A 12925-nucleotide genomic window follows, 5' to 3' on the forward strand; every position below is an offset into this window, starting at 1 on the left:
GGCACATGATAGACCCGGAAGGAATTCTTGGTTCATGGAAATCATCAAGTCTGCTGAATGTCCTGTATCCTCATTTGAGCATTCTTTTGAATAGAGATGAAAAAGAATGAAGAAAACACTAAATCCATGTATATAGAAATCTGCAATTCCACCTTTCGAGAGGAGAGAGAAGATATTCAAAAACCCATTCGAGGGCCAGCACTATGGTATAGACGGTTAAGCCTCTGCCTACAACGCTGGCATCCCATATACGCACAGGTTCCAGTCCGGGCTGCTCTGCTTCCCATCCAGGTCCCTGCCAACGTGCCTGGGAGAGCAGTGGAAGGTTGCCCAAGTGGGAAATCAGAAGAAGCTCCTGGCTTCCGGCTCCTGGCTTCAGCCTGGTCCTCTCTTCCTCAAAACAGCAGCATCTATCTCCCAGAAAATCAAAGCTGAACGCAAACCAGGTGACTGCAACCACAGAAGTCCCATCTTGGATGGAAATATGTTCTCCCCTAGTGGGACTAAACTCTAGGAGGTGATCTGCACGGTACATACACTGAGCTGCACAGTCTCACACAGGACATGTACTGTCCATGACACATACTATCACACAGTGGCATGCACTACCATACAGTGCCATGCACACTGTGTATGAGCAGCCATACACAGAACACGCACTGTCTATGCAGGACATGCACTATCATACAACATTCACAGGACATGTACAGCAACATGCACAGGACATAACTGACATGCACTGTCCACGCAAGCCCTGCACTAGCATACATTGACATGCACAGGACATGCACTATCATACAATGACATGCATAGGACATGTACTATCATATAGTCACATACACAGGACATGCACTATCATACAGTCACATACACAAGATATGCACTATCTTACAGTGACATGCACAGGACACGCACTATCTTACAGTAACATGCACTATCATACAGTGACATGCACTATCTTACAGTGACATGCACTATCATACAGTGACATGCACTATCTTACAGTGACATGCACTATCATACAGTGACATGCACTATCTTACAGTGACATGCACAGGACATGCACTATCTTACAGTGAGATGCACTATCTTACAGTGACATGCACAGGACACGCACTATCTTACAGTGACATGCACTATCTTACAGTGACATGCACAGGACACGCACTATCTTACAGTGACATGCACAGGACACGCACTATCTTACAGTGACATGCACTATCTTACAGTGACATGCACTATCTTACAGTGACATGCACTATCTTACAGTGACATGACATGACACACACTATCTTACAGTGACATGCACTATCTTACAGTGACATGCACTATCTTACAGTGACATGACATGACACACACTATCTTACAGTGACATGCACTATCATACAGTGACATGCACTATCATACAGTGACACGCACTATCATACAGCGACATGCACAGGACATGCACTGACATGAGCAGGACTAGCACTGATCTGAGGCTTCCTGCAGCCTCAATGCAGATCTGGTTTCCACAAAATCAAAGAAGTCTGCTCTAACCCTGCCTTTAGAACTCCCGTAGATAACTTCAGCTACCCCACGGCATCCCACGGTCCATCAGAGAAACATCACTTTGCAGCACTGATAACGGGTTCATTGTGAAATACAGGAAACAAGACTTTTCTTCCCAGAGCTACACCAGAGTCACTCTTGAAGAATTTCTCTTGTGTTCCTTTACTTCCTGTCAGGAATTCCAAAGCACCAACATCAGCTGTCATTTACTACGTTTCAAAATCTGCTGCATTTACAAAATGCAGTATTTTCCCTCACTATTGATCCCCACTCAACCTCTTCATGAACGTCCTCTTTCCTAACCATTTTCAACTGTGAGGTTGATCCCACTGTTCCATATAATGGATACACTATCCTGAGAACCAACTCATACTCCCCATGTCACAGTTCTCACAGGATCCCTTCAACAGGAGGATCCCAGCCCCACATCCATTTAAGTATATAACTAGATGATGAATTTGAATCTAGAAATTTAAAAAATTTCATCAGGATAAATTTCTACACATAGTTCCTCTGTCATTTTAAAAATTCAAGTCAAGAAACGAGTGTCTACATCATATAATTCCAGGAAAACTTATGGATCAATTGTCTTATGTTCAGCACAACACATCACATTCAGAAAAAAGCAGGAATCTTTCTTTTGTTTAACAACAATTATTTGTTGAGCACCGACTGACAGATGCCACATTCAGGTAAGAAAGACGATGATACAATCACAAAAACTGATAAACAATGCCATGCATAAAGAAAAGTACAGAATCCGATGATCTTTAGGTCAAAGTGAACTTGACTGAGGATTTCCAGCCAGAGGGATTTCAAACATCTTAAGGCTGTCCTGGCCAAACCTCTGTATCCAACTGCTTCCTTGCAGTGCTACTCCCAGCCTTGAGATGCATTACAGAAAACCTTGAATCTGTATAAAGAGGGGACCACGTAACTCATCAACTAAACCAGGACACTTCTGAGCATGTAAGAGGAAGCCATTAGCAATTACCCCCAAAAAAACTAAACTAAAACTAAACAAAAAAGTAGTCCTAAATTCTAGAATGCTCCACCAACTAAAGCGTGTGTGTGTGTGTGTGTGTGTGAGAGTGTGTGTACTGGTATATGTGAGACCAGGGCTGCCACAAACACAGAACAGCACACTCCACTCGTGTTAGAGATCTGTTCTGTGGCTACTGGCACCACCACTGCTGGACACGGACAGCAACCCCAGATGGAAGACTCAGTGCCACTGTGGTCTCAGATTCCACATTGACTGAGACAGCTTTCTTAGCAACAGCTTATGCCATCATTCCCCAAAACTCATGGATAAAAGCTCACACGTCTCAGGTTCTGACATAGAAAATGCAGTAACAGTAAAAATACTATGGTTCTTGGCCGGCGCCACAGCTCACTAGGCTAATCCTCCACCTTGCGGCGCCGGCACACCAGGTTCTAGTCCTGGTAGGGGCACCAGATTCTATCCCGGTTGCCCCTCTTCCAGGCCAGCTCTCTGCTGTGGCCAGGGAGTGCAGTGGAGGATGGCCCAAGTGCTTAGGCCCTGCACCCGCATGGGAGACCAGGATAAGTACCTGGCTCCTGCCATCGGATCAGCGCGGTGCGCCGGCCATAGCACACCAGCCGCGGCAGCCATTGGAGGGTGAACCAACAGCAAAACGAAGACCTTTCTCTCTGTCTCTCTCACTGTCCACTCTGCCTGTCAAAAAATTAAAAAAAAAAAATACTATGGTTCTTCTTCTCTGCAGAAACAGGGTCCAGTTCTAAAATGCCAAGCAGAGATCAGTGCAACTAGGATATTCGCTGTCACTAGAGGGCAGAAGCCATTCGTGAAGAAATGAGAATGAGTCCAGCATTTTCTGAGTCATTTCAGAGATGCACAAATGCTTTAGAAACTGTCCCAGTCCCAGAGTGCAATACTTGGTGTACAGACATCTAAATTACGTCTCAGTGAGATGTTACCCAGATAAAAGTTATTTATATCTAGACTTTAGGAAAAAAAAAACATTAGATTTTATGTGGAAAAAAACCAGACTCATGTGGAAAGACATTTTAGGAAGCACGGAGGAAGCGTTTTGCCTACTCACAATTGACATCAGGGTGAGTACATAGTGCTGCAGATTCTGCCCGTGATAACGCGCCATCTTGGAGTCAGCGGTGACCATGACCTCCACGTATCTTGGGTACGACAAAAACCGCTTGTTCCTGGAATGTGACGGCCTCCTTTCGTCTCCCAATGATGAATTCTTTGAAGGGTATTCTAAAACTGTGCCCTTCTTTCTATTAACATCTGTAGTCACGTTACTGTGCTTATGAAATGCGAGAGCAGCTTTCTTCACTTGATTCTCTGGGAGTAGAAATGAAACAATGAAGCTGTTAAACTGGATGTGACTCAAAATACTGCAAAAAGCAGAAAAGCCAAAAATACCCAATACTTACATATCTGCTTCCAATATGAAATAATAATTATTTCAATTAGCACTGTACAGCACCATCACAAGATTATTCACAGTAATAAAAGTTTGAAATATGTTCACATTTTCACAGACTGCACTAACAAAACCACATCTAAGTCTTATTTCAAAAGGTATGAGTATTCAAAAATATTTACTAACCACTGGGTAGAAAATAAAATCATGAAGGAGGGCCTGTTTTTCTCAAATCGCCAATGAGTAATCACATTTTGTAGGCTGGGACTTCATAAAACACAAGACAGAACAAGTGGTTGTTACACAATGTATGAAAAGCGTACATTGTGGGGCCAGTGCTGTGGTGTAACGGGTTGAGCCACGGTCTGCAGCACCAGCATTCCATGTGAGCGCCAGTTTGAGTCCCAGCTGCTCCACTCCCTATCCAGCTCCCTGCTAATATGCTTGCGAAAGCAGCAGAAAATGGTCCACGTGCTTGGGCTCCTGAACCCACGTGGAAGACCTGGAAGAAGCTCCTGGCTCCTGACTTTGGTCTGGCCCCGCTCCAACTGTTGCAGCCATTTGGGGAGTCAACCAGCAGATGGAAGATTCCTCTCTCTTTCTCTCTCTCTCCACCCCCCTCTAACTCTGCCTTTCAAATAAAATAAATGTCTTTAAAAAGCACACATTGTAAAAATACAAATGCAGAAAATTAAGCCATGTAACAATAAGCAGTGATACAAAACCAAAAAATCACATTGATATAAATTTTATAATGCTCTGTCCCACTCTGTCCGTAACCCTACCTCTCAGACAAATAAACAATATCTTTAAAAAAGATATAAACACAAAAGCATGCATTTTTATTAATAGGATAATTTGGGGGCAGGCATTTGGCACAGAGGTCAGACACTGCTCTGGGTGCCTGCACCCCGTGTCACAGTGCTGGGTTCCAGTCCCAACTCCACTTCCAATCGCAGCTTGCTGCTGACGCATACCCCAGGAGTCAGCAGGTGACAGCTCAAGTACTTGGATCCCTGTCACCTGCACGGAGACCTTGATCGGGTTCTGAGCTCCTGGCTTCAGCCTAGCCCAGCCTTAGCTATTGTAGGATTTGGGAGATGAACCAGAGGACAGAAGAGCTCCCTCTGTCTGCCTTTCAAATAAATAAAATCTTAAACTTTATAAAAATAATTCATTTCATTTTAAATATAAATGCAATCCTCTGACTGTAAAAAAGAAACTGAAGTCCTTGTCTAGGCGAACTTCCCTAATTCCTAAAACCATCTTGTTTTTTTTTTTTTTCCCTGAAGATTTATTTATTTATTTGAAAGTCAGAATTACACAGAGAGAGAGGAGAGGCAGAGAGGTCTTCCATCCAATGGTTCACTCCCCAACTGGCCTCAATGGGTGGAGCTGCACTGATCCGGAGCCAGGAGCTTCTTCCTGGTTTCCCATGTGGGTACAGTCCTTGGGCCATCTTGCACTCCTTTCCCAGGCCTTAGCAGAGAACTGGATCTGAAGAGGAGCAGCCAGGTCTCGAACCAGCACCCATATGGGATGCCAGTGCTTCAGGTCAGGGTGTTAACCCGCTGCGCCACAGTGCCGGCCCCTACCTTGGTTTTAGCAATACTTCACTCTTAGGTTTTATAATTATTCCAATAGGAAACTCAGCAGAATGTGCTGTCCTAAAACTGCTTCATACCAGCTCTCTCCTGGGGCAACTCAACTACTAAAATATTACTGAATATTAGGGAAGATCCTAGGTACCTAGATACCAATCTCAGAGTTATCATGAAAAAGTTAAATTTAATGTTTTGATAATCCATTTCATTTATTCAAAATAAACATTTACTGAGTCCCTCAACTATATCAGAAAATGTTTAGAAATTGAGAAAAATGTTATTTTTTTTTGGGAATGGAGCAAAAATTAGTGATCATATAATTAAGGATAAAATTTCAGATACCTTAAGTACTTCAAATAACAATTCAGCCAAGAAACACACATACACACATGATTCAGTCAACCAGAATGGCCAAAATCAAAAACTGATCATACCAAGTGTTGCTGTAATCACTTTATGAAACTATCTGTTCATTTCTAAGTTAGATACGTATCTCCCTATCACATTGCAGCTGCTCTCCTAGATATGTACCTAAGAGAAACAAAACATCCATCCATGAAAACGTCTACAGCAAAACATACACAGACCAGAGCAGAAGAGAGCCGAGAATTAAGCCTTCATATATGTGATGTAACCAACTACAACAAACGGGGCAACACAACTCACTATATGAAAACTAACATCCAAAAGTACAACACACACACACACACACACACACACACTTCCCAGAAGAAAACCCAGGATAAGAACTATGACCTGGCTACCACGAGGATTTCTCGGGAATGATGCCAAAATCACAATCGGGAAAGGCAAACACGGGTAACTGGGACCATACCTGTTATGGGTAGAACAGCACCTGTCTCCCAGAACTTACACAGACCCAATCTGCTTCTTTGACATTAAGGCTTAATGGACTGACGGTGGAGGCTTGTTCTAATTACGGTGTTTCAGAGGTACATCTGGTGGGAGATCGTCAGGTCACCCTTGGAGGGTGGCTCTCGAGAGAGGGCTGTTTATTTGAGTTCTAGTGCTGCCTGGCTGCTCTCTCGCTGCTCCCTGGCTCACTATGTAATCATTCTTCCACACCCGCCAGCACTAGCCTCCACCTATGCCTTACATAGGACCACTCAGCCCTGAATTTTAACCTCCAAACTAAAAGCTGAAATAACCTCTCCTTTCCAACAAGCTCCTCCCAGGTATTTTACTTAAAGTAAACGAAGGCTGACTCAAAGAACATCTAATATAGAAATTTCTCGTGCCAAGATCATAATCAATAGTGTGAAAAAGCAACCTATGGAATGTGAGACGCTGTCTGCCAACTATTTAACTGATATGGAATTAACAGCCTGAATGTATTTGAAAATCAACAACTAATCAACAATCAAACAGATAATCTGATTTTAATAAGAATATTAATAAATGTTTCTCCAAAGATATATACAAATGGTCAAGAAACATGAAAAGATACTCAACATCACTAATCATTAGAGAAATTCAAAGAAAAAAACAGCAAGATCCTATTTCACAACCTTTACGATGGCCAACATAAACATACGCGCGCACACACACACACACACACACAGACAGTGTTGACAAACACGCCTTTGTGTACCCCTGGTGGGACTGGCATGGTAAAAATGGTGCAACCACAGCTGGTGCTGTGGCTCACTTGACTAATCCTCCACCTGTGACACCGGCAGCCCAGGTTCTAGTCCTGGTTGGGGTGCCAGGTACTAGACCTGGTTGCTCCTCTTCCAGTCCAGCTCTCTGCTGTGGCCCGGGAAGGCAGTGGAGGATGGCCCGGGTGCTTGGGTTCCTGCACCCACATGGGAGACTGGGAGGAAGTACCTAGCTCCTGGCTTTGGATTGGCGCAGCACCGGCCATAGCAGCCATTAGGGGAGTGAACCAACGGAAGAAGACCTTTCTCTCTGTCTCCTTCTCACTGTCTATAACTCTACCTGTCAAATTAAAAAAAAAAAAAAGGTACAACCACTATGGAAACAGCATGAAAGTTTCTGAAAAAGTTAAAACCAGAACTACCACATAGTCTTGCAATCCCCTCTAGGTTTAGGTATGTAGTCAGAAGAATGGAAAACAAGATCTTGAAGAGATAGTCACATACTCATGTATCCTGAAGCATTACGTAAGATATCCAAGAGGTGGTAGGCAACCTAAATGTCCACCAACAGACAGAGATAAAGGAAGTGATGGACACGCGTACAATGGAATGTCACTGAGCCCTACAGGGAAGGAGATGTTGTCATATACAATATGGATGAACCTTGAGGACACTGTGCTATGTGAAATAAGCCAAATGCACGTGATTCTACTTACGTAAAACAAAAAGCAGAATGGGAGTTACATGGGCTGGAGGGAGGGGAGAAATGAGTTGTGTAACAGGGAAACAGGAAAGAGGGTTTTCAGAAAGTTAACAAAAGACAGTGAAGGAAAATAAAATTATCTGAGATGGACATCCGGCCTAGCTGTTTAACATACTGACTGATGCTTGGGTTCCCCACCACAGTGCCTGGCTTCAAGTCCCGGATCTGCTAATTCCAGCGTCTTGCTAACACACACCCAGGAGGCAGTGGTGACGTCATCAGCTGAGCAGGCTACACTGGCTCTGGATCAAGGTGAGCATCCTAAGTGAGGACTCTGGCACACACAGGAGACCTGGATTTAGCTCCAGGCTTCAGCCTTGGCCCATCCCCAGTCTTTGTAGGCATTTGGGGAGTCAATCAGTGGATGGGAGTGTTCTCTCCCTCATTCTCATCCTCTCTGCATCTCAAATAGCAATTGTTAAAAATATATGAAGGGGCTGGCGCTGTGGCCCAGCGGATTAGGGCCCTGGCCTGAAGCGCCGGAATCCCATATGGGCGCAGGTTCTAGACCCAGCTGCTCCACTTCCAATCCAGCTCTCTGCTATGACCTGGGAAAGCAGTGGAGGATGGCCCAAGTCCTTGGGCCCCTGCACCCACATGGGAGACCTAGAAGAAGCTCCTGGCTCCTGGCTTCGGATTGGTGCAGCTCCAGCTGGTTTTTTTTTTTTTTTTTTTTTTTTTATTTATTTTTATTTATTTTTTTGACAGGCAGAGTGGACAGTGAGAGAGAGAGACAGAGAGAAAGGTCTTCCTTTGCCGTTGGTTCACCCTCCAATGGCCGCCGCGGCCAGCGCGCTGCGGTCGGCGCACCGCGCTGATCCGAAGGCAGGAGCCAGGAGCCAGGTGCTTTTCCTGGTCTCCCATGGGGTGCAGGGCCCAAGCACCTGGGCCATCCTCCACTGCACTCCCTGGCCACAGCAGAGGGCTGGCCTGGAAGAGGGGCAACCGGGACAGAATCCGGCGCCCCGACCGGGACTAGAACCCGGTGTGCCGGCGCCGCTAGGCGGAGGATTAGCCTATTGAGCTGCGGCGCCGGCTAGCTCCAGCTGTTGCAGCCAATTGGGGAGTGAACCAGCGGATGGAAAACCTCTCTGTCTCTACCTCTCTTTGTAACTCTTTCAAATAAATAAAATAATTTTTCAAAAAAGTATTTAAAGGAAGAAACATCAGAGTATCGTAATGTGAAATAAAATAACAGCTACAAGCATATTTCTGGTAATTTTCCTTGAAAAATTTTTGCACCAAAATAAACTTATCTATTAATTCCATTTCCAATGACCCTTTCAAAATACTCTCATATTAAATCAACGATACCATACGGTAGGTTCTGCACTGGTCCCATTTTACAGGTGGGAAATCTGCAACATGCTCATACACACAGCTGATAAGCAGTAGTAACAAAAACGAAAGGGACAAAGCTAAATGAGTCACTTGTCACAAAAGGTCAAGGAGTTAAATGTGTCCATCAAAAAGCAAAAGCCCCAGCAAGATGGCTGAACACAGATGGCCGAGGTGCTTCCTTCCACAACCACGACCCAGAACAAAGAACGAGCAACTGCTGCTTCCCCAGGGTGTGTAGGCAGAGTGCTGGAGTCAGAGAGCACAGACACCCAGGACGGCCCTGTGAAAACGCGAGATGAGCACACAGCATCCATCATGGCGTCTCTCAAAACCATGCCTAAACCAACAGTGACTTCACACCGCGAGAGCAGGGTCCGGGGGAGTCCCCACCAACGCCACAGACACCTGCGTATCTGCTACTGGACAAGCCTGCAGTCGTCACGGGCCCTGAGCCCATTCTGGGGAGCTGTGAGGCTCTCCACTACTGCAATGCCACGCTGCACCCCTGTTCATGCAGGTCTCTGATGCACAGAGATATTCTGGGGCCACGCCCACCAGGGAATCCAGTGGAGCTGCAAGTCAACCATCCAGAGATCTCAGCCCACTCTTCCTGGCAAACCAGCCAGGAGGCCTGGCAAGAAGCAGCCAAGTTGGCTGCCGCGAGCTGCTCAGGCCATCAAAACCACAGGAAGTGGGGTGTCTCCCTCTCGTCCATCCTCAGCCCCAGGAAGCTCCAGGCAGGTCAGCCTGCCGTGGCTGGGCCTGCCAACACCCCAGGAGGAAGGTGGGGTGCCTGCTTATTTGCCACCAGCCCTGGAAAGAAGCTGAGCAGCCTCTCCAAGTGACCTGGCCTTCGGAAGCCCTGGGAAGCAAACAGGAGACCTGACTCATGCTCTTGGCTCTGGGAAGCAGCTGGACGATCCACTCTGATCAGCCTGGCCCCCTGCGGCCTCATGAAGGTACCAGTACAACCCTCACTTATGGGAACTCCATCTGGGCCCAACAGTGCAGCCTGCCGCCATGCAGCCAGCTGGGTATGCACACACAAAATGCTGGTTAACCCATGCCACCTAAGACAGCTGCACCAAACTACCGAACTGCAAACCCCGCAGCCTAGACCACCGAGACAGCCACAGGAATTACCACTATCGATACAACTGAGTAAGCTGGCCAAATACTGAGCTATGAGGCACACCTTAATCCAAAGCCCATCTATTCTCAGCTGACACAATGCCAGAAGAAATATTTTACTCCAAAAGCCACCTACAGAGTGGTAAAGCTGACCCTTCAGAGGTACCAATATCAACGTAGGGACACAAGAAGCGAGAAAAAAATACATGACACCTCCAAGGAAAACAGTATCTCTCTAGCAACACAGCCCAAAGAAAAGGAAATTGACAAATTGCCTGAAAAATAATTCAAACGAATGGTTTGAAGGACATGCTACAACACGTAAGAGCAAACAGACAACTCAACAAAATTAGGAAGATAGCGCATAATCTGAATTAGAAATTCAGCAAAGAAACAGCATAAAAAACAACCAAACAAACACTGGACATGAAGACCTCAATAAATGAAATAAAAAATAAAACTGAGAGGCTGAACAACCATCTAGATCACACAGAAAGAACCTCTAAGCTTAAAATAGGTCTTCTGAAATAACCCAGTCAGACCAAAAAAAAACGTTTTAACGAAGGAGCCTATAAGATTTATATAAGAGAATAAATGTAAAAACGTAAGACTTGAATCTAGGAAACTACTAGAAGGAACTACAGCAGAAATATGTTAGAAAATTTGTCTTGGCAAAGATATTTTGAGTATGACCTCAAAAGCACAGGCAACAAAAGCAAAAATTGACAACTGGGATTATATCAAGTTAAAGTTTCTGCAAAGCCAACAGTCAACAGACTGAACAGAATACCTGCAGAATGCAAGAAAGTATTTGCAAACTATACACTACACAAAGGATAACATCCAGGAGAGATAAGGAACTCAAATAACCCAGTAAAAGAAAATAATTCAATTAAAAATTGACAAATTACTTGAATATTTTCAAAATAAGGTAAACAAACAGGCAACAAGTAGTAAACAAACAGGCAACAAGTAAAGAAAAAAAAAACCATGAACATCACTAAGCATAAGAGAAATGAACATTCAAACTACAGTTCAAGGAACATTTGGCAACCCATGGGACCAGCATTGTGGCACAGTGGGTTAAGCCAACAGTGGAATGCTGACTTCCCAAATGGGCATCAATTCAGGTGTCAGCTGCTCTACTTCGGATCCAGCTCCCTGATAACGTGCCTGGGACACACTACACGGTGACCCAAGTGCTTGGGGCCCTGCCATCCCTGTGAGAAATCCAGCACCAGCCATTGTGGCCATTTAGGGAAGTGAACCAGCAGATAGAAGATGTGTGTGTGTGTGTGTGTGTGTTTCTGTAGCGGGGGAGGGTTGTCTCCCTCTTAAACTCTGCCTTTCAAAAAAATTACTTAAAAAGTACATTTGGCATTTCGGTTACATTTCTACGCAATGCTTTGCTTTCTATTTAAGCTGCATCATGTCAGAAGTTAAAACAGTACCTTACCCTTTATTAATAACAATTGCATGATAATCCAAAACTAATTCAGACCAAACAAAACTACAGAAACATGCACATCAAGTCACAGTGATATTTTGCTCAGCAGAGCACAAAATTCTTAAAAATTGCACCTGTGGGGGCCAGCATCATGGTGTAGTAGGTAAAGCTGCTACCTATGGGAGCTGGTTCATGTCTTGGCTGTTCCACTTCTGATCCAGATCCCTGACCTCCTGTGAAAGCAGTGGAGGCAGCGGAGGATGACCCAAGTGTTTGGACCCCTACTGCCCATGCGGGAGACCCAGATAAAGCTACTGGCTCCTGGCTTTGGTCTGGCTCAGTTCTGATCACTGTGGCCATCTGCAGAGTAAACTAGCTGATGGAAGATCTCCGCCCTTGCTCTCTCTGCATAAATTTGTCAAATAAACAAACAACTCTTTTTAAAAAGTTACATCAGTGGCTATAACCCTTCTAACAGCATGGTATATTCTAGAATGTAAGGAGAATGCTAAAAATCAATAGTAATTCATAAGAATATAAAGTACTAATAATTAGCTTAATAATGTCATTAGAAGCCTGTATTTAAAAAAAAAAAAAAAGGCCCATAATTCTATGTGAATGTCCTACAGGCACCTCATTCAAAATACACAAAAACTGGTTTTGCCATTTTCTTCTCCCATCCTCACTCTCGCTGTTCTACTAACATGAGAAATGGCCACCAACACCCAAAACTCGCATGCCAAGCCCACACCCCATTCGGGCTCTTCCTCTCCTCACTTCTCTAGTTCTACCATCTAGTCAGCACATATGGCCACTTCTCCTTTAAAAACATCTTTGTACTGCTCCTCCTTCAAACAGCTAACTTGCCTCTAAGCTCATCCAGTCTTTCTCACCTTCGAACAATGTTAGAACCAGGCAAACCTGGGCACAGAGTCTCCCAAGTAGCCTCACCATCTTCAGTCTCCGGCCCCTCGCACTGATCTTCATTTATGTCCAGAAAAATTAATGTTAAGGAACAACCCTTTCCTCTCATCCTTATT

At 44.7% G+C, this 12925-nt stretch overlaps 1 protein-coding gene across 4 annotated transcripts in view; it reads right to left on the reverse strand.

Annotated features, from left to right (window-relative positions):
* Positions 1–12925, reverse strand: part of ADAMTS20 (ADAM metallopeptidase with thrombospondin type 1 motif 20) — a 170178-nt gene that overhangs the window by 124394 nt on the left and 32859 nt on the right. For all 4 annotated transcript variants that reach the window (XR_016213193.1, XM_089304055.1, XM_089304054.1 and 1 more), the window contains exon 4: positions 3639–3898. Coding sequence is in view for 3 of the 4 variants with exons in the window: in XM_089304055.1 (XP_089160181.1) it covers positions 3639–3898 (260 nt within the window). In the remaining variant the exon portion in view is untranslated. The remainder of the gene's footprint in view (positions 1–3638; positions 3899–12925) is intronic.

Source organism: Oryctolagus cuniculus, chromosome 9, assembly GCF_051225735.1.
Source record: "Oryctolagus cuniculus isolate XC-2025 breed Fujian yellow rabbit chromosome 9, ASM5122573v1, whole genome shotgun sequence".
Lineage (NCBI taxonomy): Eukaryota > Metazoa > Chordata > Mammalia > Lagomorpha > Leporidae > Oryctolagus > Oryctolagus cuniculus.